At 33.4% G+C, this 16,857-nt stretch overlaps 1 protein-coding gene across 1 annotated transcript; it reads right to left on the reverse strand.

The window, feature by feature from the left end:
- LOC139493376 (3-oxoacyl-[acyl-carrier-protein] reductase FabG-like) lies at positions 1–13,481 on the reverse strand. Its single transcript, XM_071281745.1, has 9 exons — positions 13,310–13,481; positions 11,121–11,254; positions 10,209–10,301; positions 6,318–6,403; positions 4,798–4,888; positions 2,864–2,933; positions 1,777–1,813; positions 1,494–1,557; positions 1–542 (listed from the first exon to the last, which is right to left on the reverse strand). Exons 1-9 carry the CDS (start codon positions 13,353–13,355, stop codon positions 381–383), a joined length of 783 nt encoding a protein of 260 aa, XP_071137846.1. The 5' UTR covers positions 13,356–13,481; the 3' UTR covers positions 1–380.
- Positions 13,482–16,857: the final 3,376 nt, after the last annotated feature.

Below are 16,857 nucleotides of genomic sequence, written 5' to 3' on the forward strand. Positions count from 1 at the left end.
CAGATAAATACAAACATATATTTTATAAACTCTGTTATAACATTTCCTCTAATGAATAGCATATACAGACCATAAGGTTATTCATTATATTAGTCCCATTAGTTCCTTTTTTGAGACTCAACAATCAAAACAAAAACCATACCATACGTATCTTTGAAAGTAAAACAGCTGTTTTGTTAAAATCTTCTTTGTTTTATTTTTATTCGTTTACTTTTGATGTGCTGAAAAGTAAATGAAAGGACACTACACCCGTTTTTGTTAAATGTATTTAACCCTATACAATAACAAGCTGAGTCATATCATGTTTCGTAACACACAAATGTGACTAAAGCCTGCATAAAGTCTAGCTTATACACTGTAAAAAATGATAGTCCAAGTTTTTATGACGCTGTAATAATATTTGCTCCACCATCAATAGGAATGATTGCTCCGGTAATAAAAGATGAATTATCTGAAGCCAAGAAAGCTATTAAATCTGCCACTTCATTGACCTGTCCTGGTCTTCCTAAGGCATTTATACTATGACAGCGACCAAGTACTTGCTGAAAATAATTTTGAAACTTCAGTTTATCATCATTTTACCTAAAAAATGATAGCTGATCTTAATAAATGCAATTTTATTCCTGGTATCTATAATGAGCTATTTTACCACCCCAAGATCATTTTTGTAAATACTAAGAATTTTCTTCCCAAGCACATATTAAGCTGCTATATTTGGCAAAACCTATCGATATTTTGGATACTCATTGATCTTCGGCTTCGTACTTTATTTTGCCTTTTTTTTTTTAAAACTTTTTAATCAAACTAATTGATCTTTTTTTTTAAGACAACACGCGCAATGAACACAGGTTTAATTGTTGTATCTATGATGAGTTTATTTTATGTAGTATTACTGAATATACAAAATAATAAATTCATATTTTGACCATTGATGATTAATGCTTTACAATTTATGTACTGTAGTTGTCCTTTGCAACAAACAGTTTTTACTCGAGCGCCAATGTTGATTCCTATGTAGAACAAACGCGTACATAACTATAAGCGTTTTTACAACCACTGGGTCGATGTCACTGCTGGTTGACGTTTCTTTATCGAGGGTTTCAACAGCCCATGCAGTAGTCACCGTTTTGGTATTGACAAGAAATATCATTGATGCGTTCAATTTGTGTAAACTTCCTTTACACAACATGTTGAATTACTAAATTAGTTTCTCGTAATCTTTCTTAAAATGTACTTATAACTATTTAAAAAAAAATTGAATGTCAAAATTTAATTGGGACAGTGCCAAATAAAACCAATTAAACGTGCTAATATCGTTTGATGTTAATGAGCTTTCATTATGCCATTTGAAATAGGATTTTCCCTTATGATTTTTTTCTTGGAGTTTATGCTATTTTACTATTGGCTAACTATCTAAATTTCTTCTATAAATAGAATTTCAAATCCCAGAAAGAATGTTATCAAATATACAGCACTTAATGAAGAAAACATACATTTTGATAGGTATCTTCATCCATTCCCATTCGTCTATGGACTTCTGTTACGATTACACCTGGGCTGAAATGTTATGAAATGTTTTATAAAGTAGATGTTTAATAACATTGAATCAATCAGTTTAAAGTTTTAGAACTACATTCAATATCACCATTCATGGTTGAATCACAAAACTCAAAAATAAAAACCAAATGTGAGTTTTAAAATATAAGAGCTTTTCATACTGCAAGAATCAAAACCACTAAATAATTAAGTATTTAATCTATACATTTGTTCACTTACTTTACACTATTGACTCTGATCTTTCTCGGTGCAAGTTCTGAAATAAAAAGTATAATAACAAAAAATACCGAATTCCGAGGAACATTTTAAACGAAAAGTCCCTATTGAAGCAAACGGCAACATCAAAAGCTCAAACACATCAAACGAATGGATAACAACTATTCCTGACTTCGTGTAGAAAATGGTGAGTGAAACCTGTTTTATTGCTAGCTAAACCTCCTATTTGTACGACAGTCGCATAAAATTCCAATATATTGACAACGATGTGTAAAAAAAACCAAACGTAAATATGTCAAAAATAGGGATACTGTCAACATTGTACTATACTTGTTATCACAATAAAACAAACAAATATGTCAACAAAGAAAAACACAAAGGCATATAGATTAAGCACATTAGCAAAAACGAAAGACAAGAACGAAACAAAAAAAATGACCGTACCAGTCAGGAATATGACAGTTGTTATCCATTTCTTTAATTGATCGAGCATTTGATTTTGCCATTTGCTTTAATATTGACTTTTTGTTTATAATTTCCCTAGGAGTTCGGTATTTTTGCTATTTTACTTAATTTAATGTAAATACATCCAAAATCTATCGATAACCCTTGTCACAATACATAGTTCTGCTGGTCCGGATATAGCCGGTAAACAAGTAACAACTAAGAGATTTGTTAGACACAGACCTGAATATTGTAATATATATATATAGCCCATTACTAGAATCACAAGAGAACAAGGAATTCATTAGTTATGTATTTTCAAAAAAGCTCGTTAAGTTGACAAATATATATTTGCTGTAATCTACTATTTCTGCCTTTACGAACTGAATTGTTGCACAGATCAGTAAAATTTTTATTGTCATAATCCAACAAAAGTAATTTATTAAAAAGATTTGGCTTTGTTTGGAAACAAGTGACTTAAGTTCACTTTATGGTTTAATGTTTGTTGTAGTAGTTTTATATCCCCTTTTTGATGATTCGTTACAAGATAGTTAGTTTTACTAATTGCCATAAATCTGGGGAAAAAAACTTGATTTTTATTAAAATTAGTAATCAATGTAAAGACCACTACGTTTGTATAACTTACCTACAGCAACATTTTTTGTCAAATAATCTAATGCACATTTGGACATGCCGTATGCTAATAATGAAGGAACCTAAAACAGACATTAGATAAACACAGATATAAAACTTTGCAGTTTGTAAATTTATAAAACATCTGTCAGGTGAACTGATGTTGTATCATAATTATGTATACTAGTATTTTCTTTAACTGATTAGTATTAATGTTACTGCATTAGAGTTTTAGTATACCACAATCTTTACATCAAGAATAAGACGTCATACAATTCATGAATATAGACTCGCCAAAATTTTAAAGACCACTTAAATAAAGGCAACATTAGTGTATCGCTGTTCAAAGACGTTGGCATATATAAATAATGGCAACAGTAGTATACCGCTGTTTAAACTCATAAATCCATGGACAAAAAACAAAATCGGGGTAACAAACTAAAACTGAGGGAAACGCATAAATATAAGAGGAGAACAACGACACAACACTACAATGTAACTAACACACAGAGAAACGGACCAAGCATCAGACAAAATCCCAAGAGAATAACAAATATAACATCAAAACCAAATACATGAATTTGGGATAGACAAGTACCGTGACACGTCCTATCGCAATGTCAATTTACACTCAAAAATAAGAGAAAACAAACGACGCAACGTTAAGAGTCTTTTACAATTTACAAATTTTCTGTTAGCTCATGGTTGGAAGAAACATTTTCTTAAGAAAACACCCTTCTCCGTAAAAGAAAACCGCATTGATTTAAACCAAAAAATATCCAAAACTGGAATCGTTAAAATGCTTGATATTTGTTGTTTGAAATCTTATTTGTAACGTTTGGAGGACATTATATATCAAAAACAATTTACGAAAGCTAGCATTATCCTTTAACTTCACTGTCCGCTTCAAAGATGAATTCAAGTACTTAAAATTCAACGTTTGAACGCCCCTATCTCATCAAATAGAGTAGACTCGGTTAACTTTGCCTCGTATATAGAAAATAACAATGATGGTTGGTGGTGTACCAAAAGGCAGCACCTGAGAATATGTATCAGAGAGGATACGAAATTCTATAGCTTGTGATTCCTTTCATTATTTCCTATATAGCTATATATTTATTATTTTCTATCTGTTGTAATTGTCGTTGCCACAATAACCTCTTTTCCACGATTGAGACATCGATAACCATGTGCTTGTAATGTACTTGTCATGAGCAACACGACAATTGCCACACATAAAACAGAATCAGCTTAAACTTCCCGAGTTCAATCTATCACCTCAGGATTATTGATGGGGATTACATTGTCTTTAGTTTTCTCTCAGGATTATTGATGGGGATTACATTGTCTTTAGTTTTCTCTCAGGATTATTGATGGGGATTACATTGGCTTTAGTTTTCTCTCAGGATTATTGATGGGGATTACATTGTCTTTAGTTTTCTCTCAGGATTATTGATGGGGATTACATTGTCTTTAGTTTTCTGTGTATTGTTTTGAGAATTGTTTGATATGTCGCTTTTCTTCAGCTTTAGTTTTTGGTAATTGTATTGTCGGCTTTCCTTTGGTTTATGAATCTCAATGTAATGGTCGGTTTCGTGCCTACTGCGTCTTTTTTTTAACAAAATCTTCCAAAAAATAAATCCTTTTCAGGTATTGATCTAATTAACCATGATATACGTCAGTTCTTTTAATATAAAACGGTTCCCCTTAATATAAAGAATAAATGAATATTTGCAGCTACTTATCATTTGCTTATCAATCTGATAACGTTTTTGTAAACTGGTAAACGATATGGAAATCATCTTTTGTGTTTTTGATTTGCACTACTCAGTTCACCGAACAATCGTCAGCTGTAATGTTGAAACAAAAGGTCTGATAAGGGATACAACTGCAAACAGTTTAACTCTTGGAAGCAAGAACGGCGAACATTTATAAATGGTTACTTACCGGACCAATCGTAACATTGGTAGATACGTTAATGATACTGCCATTCTGATTCATATGTGGAATAGCTTGCTTTGTTATAAGGAAAATTGATCTGAAATCATAAATAAGATCATTTAAACTTCTAGAGCACCATAGATCAACCCGGATTTTTTTTCGTGTCACTCAGCCTTTATGCATTTAAAAAAGTGATGTTTGTATTTTTGGTCTCTTTCGGTTTTTGCCATGGCGTCGTCAGGTTTCTTTTTCTTTTGAGTTTAAAGGTAGGTTTGGTATCTTTTGCCTCTCTTTTAATTACAAAAAATAATCTACGAAACCTAAAATACTAAGTGTATACAGTTATTCAACAATCATTACATTATTAAGTACATTTTCATTTTGAAAAAAAGAACAAATATTCCCCAAGAAAGGCAGTTTTTTTATCTGACTAAAAAGCAACGCTTTTCATTCTACAATAAGAACAGGCAAAAGATGAATTCTACAAGTAAGTTAAGATTAGATTTAACATTTACGATACTAGTTTTACTGCACTCGTTTGTCTTAAACAGGAAGATATCGTATTTAGAGAAGTAAATATTGATTGCAGTTTTGATATTCACGAATGTAAATGAGTTAACTACTAAGTATTCATAGCTTAGCTTGGTACGAAATCATAATCTAATTTATATTCTATATTTCATAAAACATTAAAATGGCAGTGGTTATCTTCTATAGTTCTTTACTATGTGTGTTGCATTGTTGTGTTTTTTTTTGTTGCACTTCAGTGCTTCTGTTGTTTCTCTTATAGTTGATGTTTTCCCACAGTTTCAGTTTGTAACCTGGATTTGTTTTCTCTAAATCGATTTATGACTTTCGAACAGCGGTATGTTACTGTTGCCTTTATTCATCATCATGTGTTCAAAAAATATCTTTGTCATTTTGTTTAACCCTATACCTGTTTGTTAAAGGGGCACTAGCTGTCAAATTCATGTTCACCGATTCTAATCGAATTCTCATATTTGAATTATAACAATGCTAAACATTTATCCAAACTATTAAAAGTCAAAATAAAACAATAAACAAGGCACATGTATGAACAAACGTAGCTTCGTTTCGTGTGTATTTGAGTCTTATCTAATTATTTATCGAGTTGACCTCTATAGTCATCCGATGACCATATAAGCGATGTAAACATAAACATAGATATATCAAATAGTTTACCTTTGTTTCACCCTCAATGTTGACATTCTCTTCCTTTAAATAACTTTACACATACAATTCACGTGTTATCCATCTCAAGCTAAGGGGTTAAATTAAAATTCACATGAATACGGATTCAATGAGGTCCAGTTATTCACTTGCCAGTGAACAATTCATAATCAATGTTTTTTTTTTTAACCTTATTGGCTACTTAAAAGGAATTATTTTTTCACTAATTGTATTTCATTACTGATTGAGCACAAAAAAAATATATTAGTTTTTCATATATCTCGTAGCTAGTGCCCCTTTAATAAAGATGCAATTAATCTAATTTAATGCAATACCTTGTATTTATATTCATCACTTCGTCATACTGTTGAGGGGTCAATGTCTCAATCCCTCCCATCATACCAATACCGGCATTATTAACCTAAATACAGAAACAACATACTGTTGAGGGGTCAATGTCTCTATCCCTCCCATCATACCAATGCCGACATTATTAACCTAAATACAGAAACAACATACTGTTGAGGGGTCAATGTCTCTATCCCTCCCATCATACCAATGCCGGTATTATTAACCTAAATACAGAAACAACATACTGTTGAGGGGCCAATGTCTCTATCCCTCCCATCATACCAATGCCGGCATTATTAACCTAAATACAGAAACAACATACTGTTGAGGGGTCAATGTCTCTATCCCTCCCATCATACCAATACCGGCATTATTAACCTAAATACAGAAACAACATACTGTTGAGGGGTCAATGTCTCTATCCCTCCCATCATACCAATGCCGGTATTATTAACCTAAATACAGAAACAACATACTGTTGAGGGGTCAATGTCTCTATCCCTCCCATCATACCTATATCGGCATTATTAACCTAAATACAGAAACAACATACTGTTGAGGGGTCAATGTCTCTATCCCTCCCATCATACCAATGCCGGTATTATTAACCTAAATACAGAAACAACATACTGTTGAGGGGCCAATGTCTCTATCCCTCCCATCATACCAATGCCGGCATTATTAACCTAAATACAGAAACAACATACTGTTGAGGGGCCAATGTCTCTATCCCTCCCATCATACCAATGCCGGCATTATTAACCTAAATACAGAAACAACATACTGTTGAGGGGTCAATGTCTCTATCCCTCCATTCATACCAATGCCGGCATTATTAACCTCAATACAGAAACAACATACTGTTGAGGGGTCAATGTCTCTATCCCTCCCATCATACCAATGCCGGTATTATTAACCTAAATACAGAAACAACATACTGTTGAGGGGTCAATGTCTCTATCCCTCCCATCATACCAATGCCGGTATTATTAACCTAAATACAGAAACAACATACTGTTGAGGGGTCAATGTCTCTATCCCTCCCATCATACCAATGCCGGTATTATTAACCTAAATACAGAAACAACATACTGTTGAGGGGTCAATGTCTCTATCCCTCCCATCATACCAATGCCGGCATTATTAACCTAAATACAGACAAACATACTATTGAGGGGTCAATGCTCTATCCCTCCCATCATACCAATGCCGGTATTATTAACCTAAATACAGAAACAACATACTGTTGAGGGGTCAATGTCTCTATCCCTCCCATCATACCAATGCCGGCATTATTAACCTAAATACAGAAACAACATACTGTTGAGGGGTCAATGTCTCTATCCCTCCCATCATACCAATGCCGGTATTATTAACCTAAATACAGAAACAACATACTGTTGAGGGTCAATGTCTCTATCCCTCCCATCATACCAATGCCGGCATTATTAACCTAAATACAGAAACAACATACTGTTGAGGGGCCAATGTCTCTATCCCTCCCATCATACCAATGCCGGCATTATTAACCTAAATACAGAAACAACATACTGTTGAGGGGTCAATGTCTCTATCCCTCCCATCATACCAATGCCGGCATTATTAACCTCAATACAGAAACAACATACTGTTGAGGGGTCAATGTCTCTATCCCTCCCATCATACCAATGCCGGTATTATTAACCTAAATACAGAAACAACATACTGTTGAGGGGTCAATGTCTCTATCCCTCCCATCATACCAATGCCGGTATTATTAACCTAAATACAGAAACAACATACTGTTGAGGGGTCAATGTCTCTATCCCTCCCATCATACCAATGCCGGTATTATTAACCTAAATACAGAAACAACATACTGTTGAGGGGTCAATGTCTCTATCCCTCCCATCATACCAATGCCGGCATTATTAACCTAAATACAGACAAACATACTATTGAGGGGTCAATGCTCTATCCCTCCCATCATACCAATGCCGGTATTATTAACCTAAATACAGAAACAACATACTGTTGAGGGGTCAATGTCTCTATCCCTCCCATCATACCAATGCCGGCATTATTAACCTAAATACAGAAACAACATACTGTTGAGGGGTCAATGTCTCTATCCCTCCCATCATACCAATGCCGGTATTATTAACCTAAATACAGAAACAACATACTGTTGAGGGTCAATGTCTCTATCCCTCCCATCATACCAATGCCGGTATTATTAACCTAAATACAGAAACAACATACTGTTGAGGGGTCAATGTCTCTATCCCTCCCATCATACCAATGTCGGCATTATTAACCTAAATACAGACAAACATACTATTGAGGGGTCAATGTCTCTATCCCTCCCATCATATCAATGCCGGCATTATAAACCCAAATACAGACAAACATACTGTTGAGGGGTCAATGTCTCTATCCCTCCCATCATACCAATGCCGGCATTATTAACCTAAATACAAACATACTGTTGAGGGGTCAATGTCTCTAACCCGCCCATCATACCAATGCCGGCATTATTAACCTAAATACAGACAAACATACTGTTGAGGGGACAATGTCTCTATCCCTCCCATCATACCAATGCCGGCATTGTTAACCTAACTACAAAAACAACATACTGTTGAGGGGTCAATGTCTCTATCCCTCCCATCATACCAATGCCGGCATTATTAACCTAAATACAGAAACAACATACTGTTGAGGGGTCAATGTCTCTATCCCTTCCATCATACCAATGCCGGTATTATTAACCTAAATACAAAAACAACATACTGTTGAGGGGTCAATGTCTCTATCCCTCCCATCATACCAATGCCGGTATTATTAACCTAAATACAGACAAACATACTGTTGAGGGGTCAATGTTTCTATCCCTGCCATCATACCAATGCCGGCATTATTAACCTAAATACAGACAAACATACTGTTGAGGGGTCAATGTCTCTATCCCTCCCATCATACCAATGCCGGCATTATTAACCTAAATACAGACAAACATACTGTTGAGGGGACAATGTCTCTATCCCTCCCATCATATCAATGCCGGCATTGTTAACCTAACTACAAAAACAACATACTGTTGAGGGGTCAATGTCTCTAACCCGCCCATCATACCAATGCCGGTATTATTAACCAAAATACAGACAAACATACTGTTGAGGGGTCAATGTCTCAATCCCTCCCATCATACCAATGCCGGCATTATTAACCTAAATACAGACAATCATACTGTTGAGGGGTCAATGTCTCTATCCCTCCCATCATACCAATGCCGGCATTATTAACCTAAATACAGACAAACATACTGTTGAGGGGACAATGTCTCAATCCCGCCCATCATACCAATACCGGCATTATTAACCTAAATACAAAAACAACATACTGCTGATTTGATCAAGGATTCAAACCCTTTCATTCATATCATTAACTGGAAAATATATCTTAAAACAAAAACTAATACATTCTTAAGGCTTCAACGCCCTAAACCCTTCCTATCATACCAATATGATTTTAAATTGTTTACAAATATAAAGAAGCTAAAATTTACTTTTATTTTCATATAAAAAGGGATCAGGGGACAAATTAGGGAAAAAAAATGTCCAGCGCTTGTCACTTATTTCTGATCGGATAAAGTTTTTAAATAGTTTGTTCGACTGATTTTTTAAATTCAAATTGAAATAGATTGTTTCAAAGTTCAACTAACCATTGTGTGTCACTAATCGCCCTATTGTATTCGATTTCCTTATTGATATTTTCTCCATCTTATTTATTTGATTTCAGACAGATAACAATTTTTTTTTATAATGCAATTTCAAATTGTATACAACACTTCTATTGACAAAATAAGGTTTCTTTATTTACTAGTTACAACTTACTAAAATATCAATATTTCCGTAGCCTTTGATGGTTTCGTCTATAACTTTTTGTATTTCACTTTCCTTGGCAAGATCTGCTACTATCATCAGTGGCTTCAATTCAAAATAAATCGAATACAGAAATATACATATTCGATCAAAAGAGCGATGTATATTCAAGAGAAACTAGATTTGACATACTTTGAATCAAGACTTTATTTCAAAAGCTTCTGATAACTTTTTTGTAGGTTAAAACTAAGAAGCTTTTAAATAAAACAGAATTTGATGAGACTGTGAGAGGGTTAGCGCTATAAAACCAGGTTTAATCCACCATTTACTACATTTGAAAATGCCTGTACCAAGTCAGGAATATGACAGTTCTTGTCCATTCGTTTTTTATGCGTTTTGTTATTTGGTTTTGCCATGTGATTATGGACTTTCCGAATTGATTTTCCTCTAAGTTCAGTATTTTTGTGATTTTACTTTTTGTTTTACAAAAAACTTAAATAACAAAAATACCTAACTCCGAGGGAAGTTCAAAACGGAATTTCGGTTGCACGCTTGTGATGTTGCATTTTGAAGATTTTTTTATATCTTTGGTAACCTCAAATTCAAAATAAGTAATATTATTCATTTTTTCTTCTGTTTTTGAAAAGATGTCAACATTTCTTAAAAGTTTTGCCATACATTGTACCCACAATGAATCGTTCTTCTCTTGATTTAGATACATTTTTTTTTATTATTGTCACACCTAAACACCTAAAGATGGCAGTAATATATCCAGGTTTTGGGCTGGATTCCTAAATATATATAAGTTCCAAGTAGTGATTAACATTGAATGTATATACTTCCACACGTCGTATGCTACTTTTCCAGATAAAATATAATCAACATTCACAAGACGACAAATTTGTTTTTAATGCTATCACTTACCTTCTGCCCACATTGTTTTTCACATTCATCAGCTGTTTTCCGCAAATTTTCATCATTTCTACCTGTGATTGCAAGTTTTGCGCCAAGTTTTGCAAACAAGATCGCAGTTCCTTGGCCAATTCCAGAACTGGCACCTATTTATTAAACAAATAACTTAAGATATGTCAATTCTGTAATGTACGCAACCGTATCAAACGGTCCTTATAATTTTGCTCAAAAAGATTTTAACATTCTATGAACATTAAACTTACAGAAACAATAACGTATGAATGATATTTCTTATCAATATATTTCGGGATATGTAAATACAATATAGACATTCAGCATAATTGTTTCGTGGTACGATACGAAAGACGGTGTTTAAGATTCTTCAGACAACTTTTTAACACAACACTAATCAAAGAGAAGTCTAATGATTTTTAAAATGTATTAAGGAACACATCTGAAAAGGTTGGTTCCGTTTACATTAAAAAAATCCAGTTTGGTATGAAACAGTCATTTTGATATGAACAGCTCGAAAAAGTTGGTCTCACAAAACAACTTACGACTAATATTTATAGTAAGTATAATGAATTGTTCATGACTTACGATCAATCATAATCGTAAGTGTTTTTTGTGAAACCGACTCTAGAACAATGAAAACTAAATCATTTTCAGTCTTGCACTAAATTTTCAATCTGCTGTCCAGTAAATTCGTGTTCAGTGAATTTCCAGACCATTCAGTTGTATCTGTTTACCTGTACACATTATTAGACACTGAAATGTAAACAGATATACTGCAGTTCTTAAAAACTACAATCTAAATGTCTGAACAGTACTGAATTTACCGCGGTGGGTAAATCTGAAAAGAAGAAGGTCCGGTAAGAGCCGATTTTGGCCTCAAATTTCAATTTTATCTGACGAAAAATTTTGGACACTTGTTTAACACTTAAATGTCTATTAGTTTATGTGAAATATTTTAACTGATTTACTAATTAAAAACGCTGCGATTCTAGCTTAAATATGAAAAGTCTATCAAATATGCCAAAAAATGTCACTTTTCAGATGGTTTTTGTCAAAAATTAAAGTGGCCGCATCCGTGTTCATCCTCAACCTTTATATATGTTATGTATTGTCATCAAATATAACTTACATTTCATTATTAAGTATGAACACAAATGCGGCCACCGTCATTTAAGACGGAAACCGTCTCAAATTTAACTAAAATGCTAAAATTGTGAAGATTTTAGTAATTGAGCATGACCTTATGATGCTAGTACCCGATATATATGAGTTGTATTGTCAAAAACAGCCCATATTTATGTAGCAGAAGCATTATACTTTCCAATAGTCTATTTGCCAATTCCCGTAATTGACCCATTATTAGAGATCCCTTTTTTAGTTGTCTCCATTATGAGGGATATACATTTTTATTTACAAAGGAGAGCTAGCAGAAAGAGAAAATTTACCTGTGCGTAATGTGAATAATCTTTAAGGTTTTTAAAATCTTTTAAATACATTGATTTGTTGTTAGGCTAAATACTTTTGACATCATTATTTTCCCTGAAAAATAAGTTAAACCGCCGATACATCACTTTCAATTCATCATGGTTTGCATTGACATAAACCAATTTTGTCCGGTATAGAACCAGATTGACAAAGGGAAGTAAATTTGTTTAAAAAGTGTATAATAACAGAATCAAATCGGTAATTTGCAAATAGACTATTAACAACTAAAAGTTTACATTTTAACAATTTTGTAAAACTGCTATATTTTGGGGCCAAAAAGGGGTCTTATTGGACCTACTCCTTTGTTGAAATGCTGAAATGTTAACATTTTTTTCTCTCAGACTTTCCAGATGACTTCAAGACCAAAATGACCGTTTAAAACTAATATGTTCATTTACTAGTTACTGTTTAAACTGGTCAATTAATTATCACCCTGATATTATAAAAATTAAAACAATTTTATAAATAACTTTGGCCTTAAAATACGATAAATTACGACAAGTACATTTGTACATTAATCAATATTTGTTATGACGGGTGTGACCAACACATTAGAGTGACCAAACAAATAAATTCATCATAAGACAGAAGAACCGCCTTACATTTAAGTTCGATCTATCGATGCCTAAAATCGACGCATGCATAATCAGACATGAAATGATGCCTTATCAAATATAAAGCGCAAAGTAATCTCTTCTTACCAGTGATCAGTGCAATTTTGCCCTCAAGTTTGCACAGTCCAGCCATTATATTTTCTGCAAAATTACTAGGTCAAGCCACTTCAACGTTATTTTGATGCATATATTATTTGCATGAACAGGAAGTCGATACATATTTGTTTAGAACACTACGCATCAAGGAAGAAAGGTTCCGGAAGTATTTGTTATATAAATTATCATATATCTTTACGTAACATACATCACTGTTAAAAGTAGTATGACACACTTAGCTATCTCATTGTATCTGTGAAATGTTATATAATAATGTTTTAGTTAAAATATAGCATAGATTGACCGACCTTAACATTAGTGATCAAATGTAATACGTCAATGACACGAAACAGATAATGTGATGAAATTTGCAAACTTGATGATAAAGTATTGGAAAATGAATGTTCACATATTTTTGACAAATAGACAATATTCAAAGTCAATAGACAATCTTTATTAAAACTAACATATTCACAATAAATAGTTATGGCCACATAGTTATTACATTACAATATACAAAATGAAAGATACGTCTTATTGAAAATATAATGATGTAAAGTAGTTTTTGCTTCTGTTTAAGTGGTGCATTGTTAGGCTTCCGGTACAATAACTTTTGAGTCTATTTTGAGCTGTTATTGCTGAACTAAAGGAGTAGGTCCGGTAAGGCCCCTTTTTGGCCCAAAAATATAACAGCTTTACAAAATTGTTAAAATGTAAAGTTTTAGTTATTTATTGGACAGTTGAATGCTTCTGCTACATAAATATGGGCTGTTTTTGACAATACAATGCACACATATCGGGTTGTAGCACCATTAAGTCGTGCTAAATTACTGAAATCTTCAAAATTCTATCATTTTAGTTAAATTTTAGACGGTTTCCGTGTAAAACGAAAGTGGCCGCATTCGTGTTCATCCTTAATATTGAAACATAAGTTGTATTTTATGATAATACATAACATACATAAAGGTTGTGGATGAACACGTATGCGGCCACTTTCATTTTTGACAAAAACAATCTGAAAAGTGACGTTTTTTGGCATATTTGAGAGATTTTTCATATTTGAGCTTCAATCGGATCGTTTTTAATGACTTAATCAGTTAAAATCTTTCACATAAACTAATTGAATCAAGTGACAGAGGCGGATTTAGAGGGGGGGCCCAGGGGGCCCGGGCCCCCCCTTTTTGGGAAAAAATTTGGTTGCTTATATAGGGAATCATTGAAGCGTGACTGGAACGGGTCCCCTCTTAGGTCAGTCAGTTGGCCCCCACTTATGAAAATTTCTGGATCCGCTACTGAGTGAAATAGACACTTAAGTGTTTAAAAAGTGGTCAAAATCTTTCGTCAGATGAAACTGAAATTTGAGGCCAAAATGAGTCCTTACCGGACCTACTCCTTTGATATAAATGATGCAGTGTTAATAAATGACCCGTGTATTTCACTTATTTCTGCTATTTTTGTTTGGTATTATTTTGTTTGGATCTAAATTAAAATTCTCAGTAAATGTAACTCATCTTCAGTGAACCTGTCTTGCAATATCTCTACATATATGTGTCAATAAATCATTTGAGTTAAGCACCGACAGGAGAGTAAGTACCAATATTTATTATCGCGATTCTAGTTATGGTCTATCCTTTTTTACTCCTTTGACATAAATAGACTATTATAAACAAAGTTTTCCACTAAAATTAAATAATTGCCAAAGCCGTACCAAAAATGTAATCTTTGTATTGGATATTCTTCAGTATTCTTTGATTCTGATCGTAAGTTTAAAGACATACATAATTATGATGATCGAGGAAGGCACATGTTTAGTAAATATATGAATGATGCAATTGATATATATATTTTGATCTTCGAATTCAAGACAATGCAACTGGTTTTTGGTGGGGCTCGTTTTTTTTGTTGCCATGGCATTGACTTTATGCTTTTGACCTTTGATTTTGGCTATCCTTCGCCTCTCTTTTGTCATAAAATTTACCTTTACAATTTATTCTACTTCATTTATTGTACGTTTAGATAAGAATTGTAAGGTAAGTTTCACAAAGGTGTCAGTATTCACCTCAAAAACTAACAAAACCTTTGAATAGACTTATTAAGAAGGGATATAGTTACGATACTGTTGTCAGGTCATTAAAGATTGCATATTTTGGCGTTAATATTGATTCACTTATAAGGTCTTTGCATCGGAACTAAACACATTTATTCAAAAACCAGTTGTTGGCATGACACGGGTTATGTTTTTCTCATATATGTTATGATGGTATGATACTAAACCCCTAACGAGAAGGATTGTGCCTGATGTTCATATGATGAAATCATAATCTTTCAGTCAGTTTAATTGAAGTCTGGAGCTGACATGTCAGTTAACTGCTAGTAGTCTGTTGTTATTTATGTATTATTGTCATTTTGTTTATTTTCTTTGGTTACATCTTCTGACATCAGACTCGGACTTCTCTTGAACTGAGTTTTAATGTGCGTATTGTTATGCATTTACTTTTCTACATTGGCTAGAGGTATAGGGGGAGGGTTGAGATCTCATAAACATGTTTAACCCCCCCGCATTTTTGCGCCTGTCCCAAGTCAGGAACCTCTTGTATTATTTTAATTTAAGTTTCGTTTCTTGTGTACAATTTGGAAATTAGTATGGCGTTCATTATCACTGAACTAGTATATATTTGTTTAGGGGCCAGCTGAAGGACGCCTCCGGGTGCGGGAATTTTTCGCTACATTGAAGACCTGTAGGTGACCTTCTGCTGTTTTTTTTTCTATAGTTGGGTTGTAGTATCTTTGGCACATTCCCCATTTCCATTCTCAATTTTATTTCCCTTACGTTTTTTTCTTTTTTCACTGATGATGTAAAACAGAAAATGATAAGAAAAAATTTGGGTCGCTATCATGTACTTTTAAATAAAATATTGGTTTATAGTCACTTAGCCTAAATTCTCAAATTTCGTTGATCACACAAGTCGGTGAATCAGCCTGACATTGATATGACATGTTCTTTGCATTGAAACTGGGTTTTTCTTTTACGGCTGCACATCAGGAAAAGTGAACTATGTGGACACATGGAGTCCTACTGCAATTTTGGAGTTCCATCAATTGGACGTCATTCGAAGTGTAGTATCATAATCTAATGTTTTTGGATGTCAGGTAATTCAATTCATAAATATTAGAACAACATTTTCGTAAACTTTTATCAAGGAATTTGTATGGTTATTATCTTTTAGCTACCGTGAAAAGTACTTACGCTAAACAATATAAACTGTTAGATTGACGGCAGCAGTAGATAAGAAAAACTATCAAATGTTGAAAACACCTCGATTTCAAAGGCAAATGCATTTGTCTGTAATTGTTTTCAGACTAAAATAAAGATATATATTTTTATTTAGTTAAATTTGATATGCAGGTGAACTTTTAAAATTTCTCACATTCATAAAATCTCTTCACCGCATTTCTTATCTATGTTTCTGAATGAAACACTTCACATTTACGTCTATTTGAACATGTTGTATCACAGCTTTGAATCAGAATATGCAAGA

Source organism: Mytilus edulis, chromosome 10, assembly GCF_963676685.1.
Source record: "Mytilus edulis chromosome 10, xbMytEdul2.2, whole genome shotgun sequence".
Taxonomy (NCBI): Eukaryota; Metazoa; Mollusca; class Bivalvia; order Mytilida; family Mytilidae; genus Mytilus; species Mytilus edulis.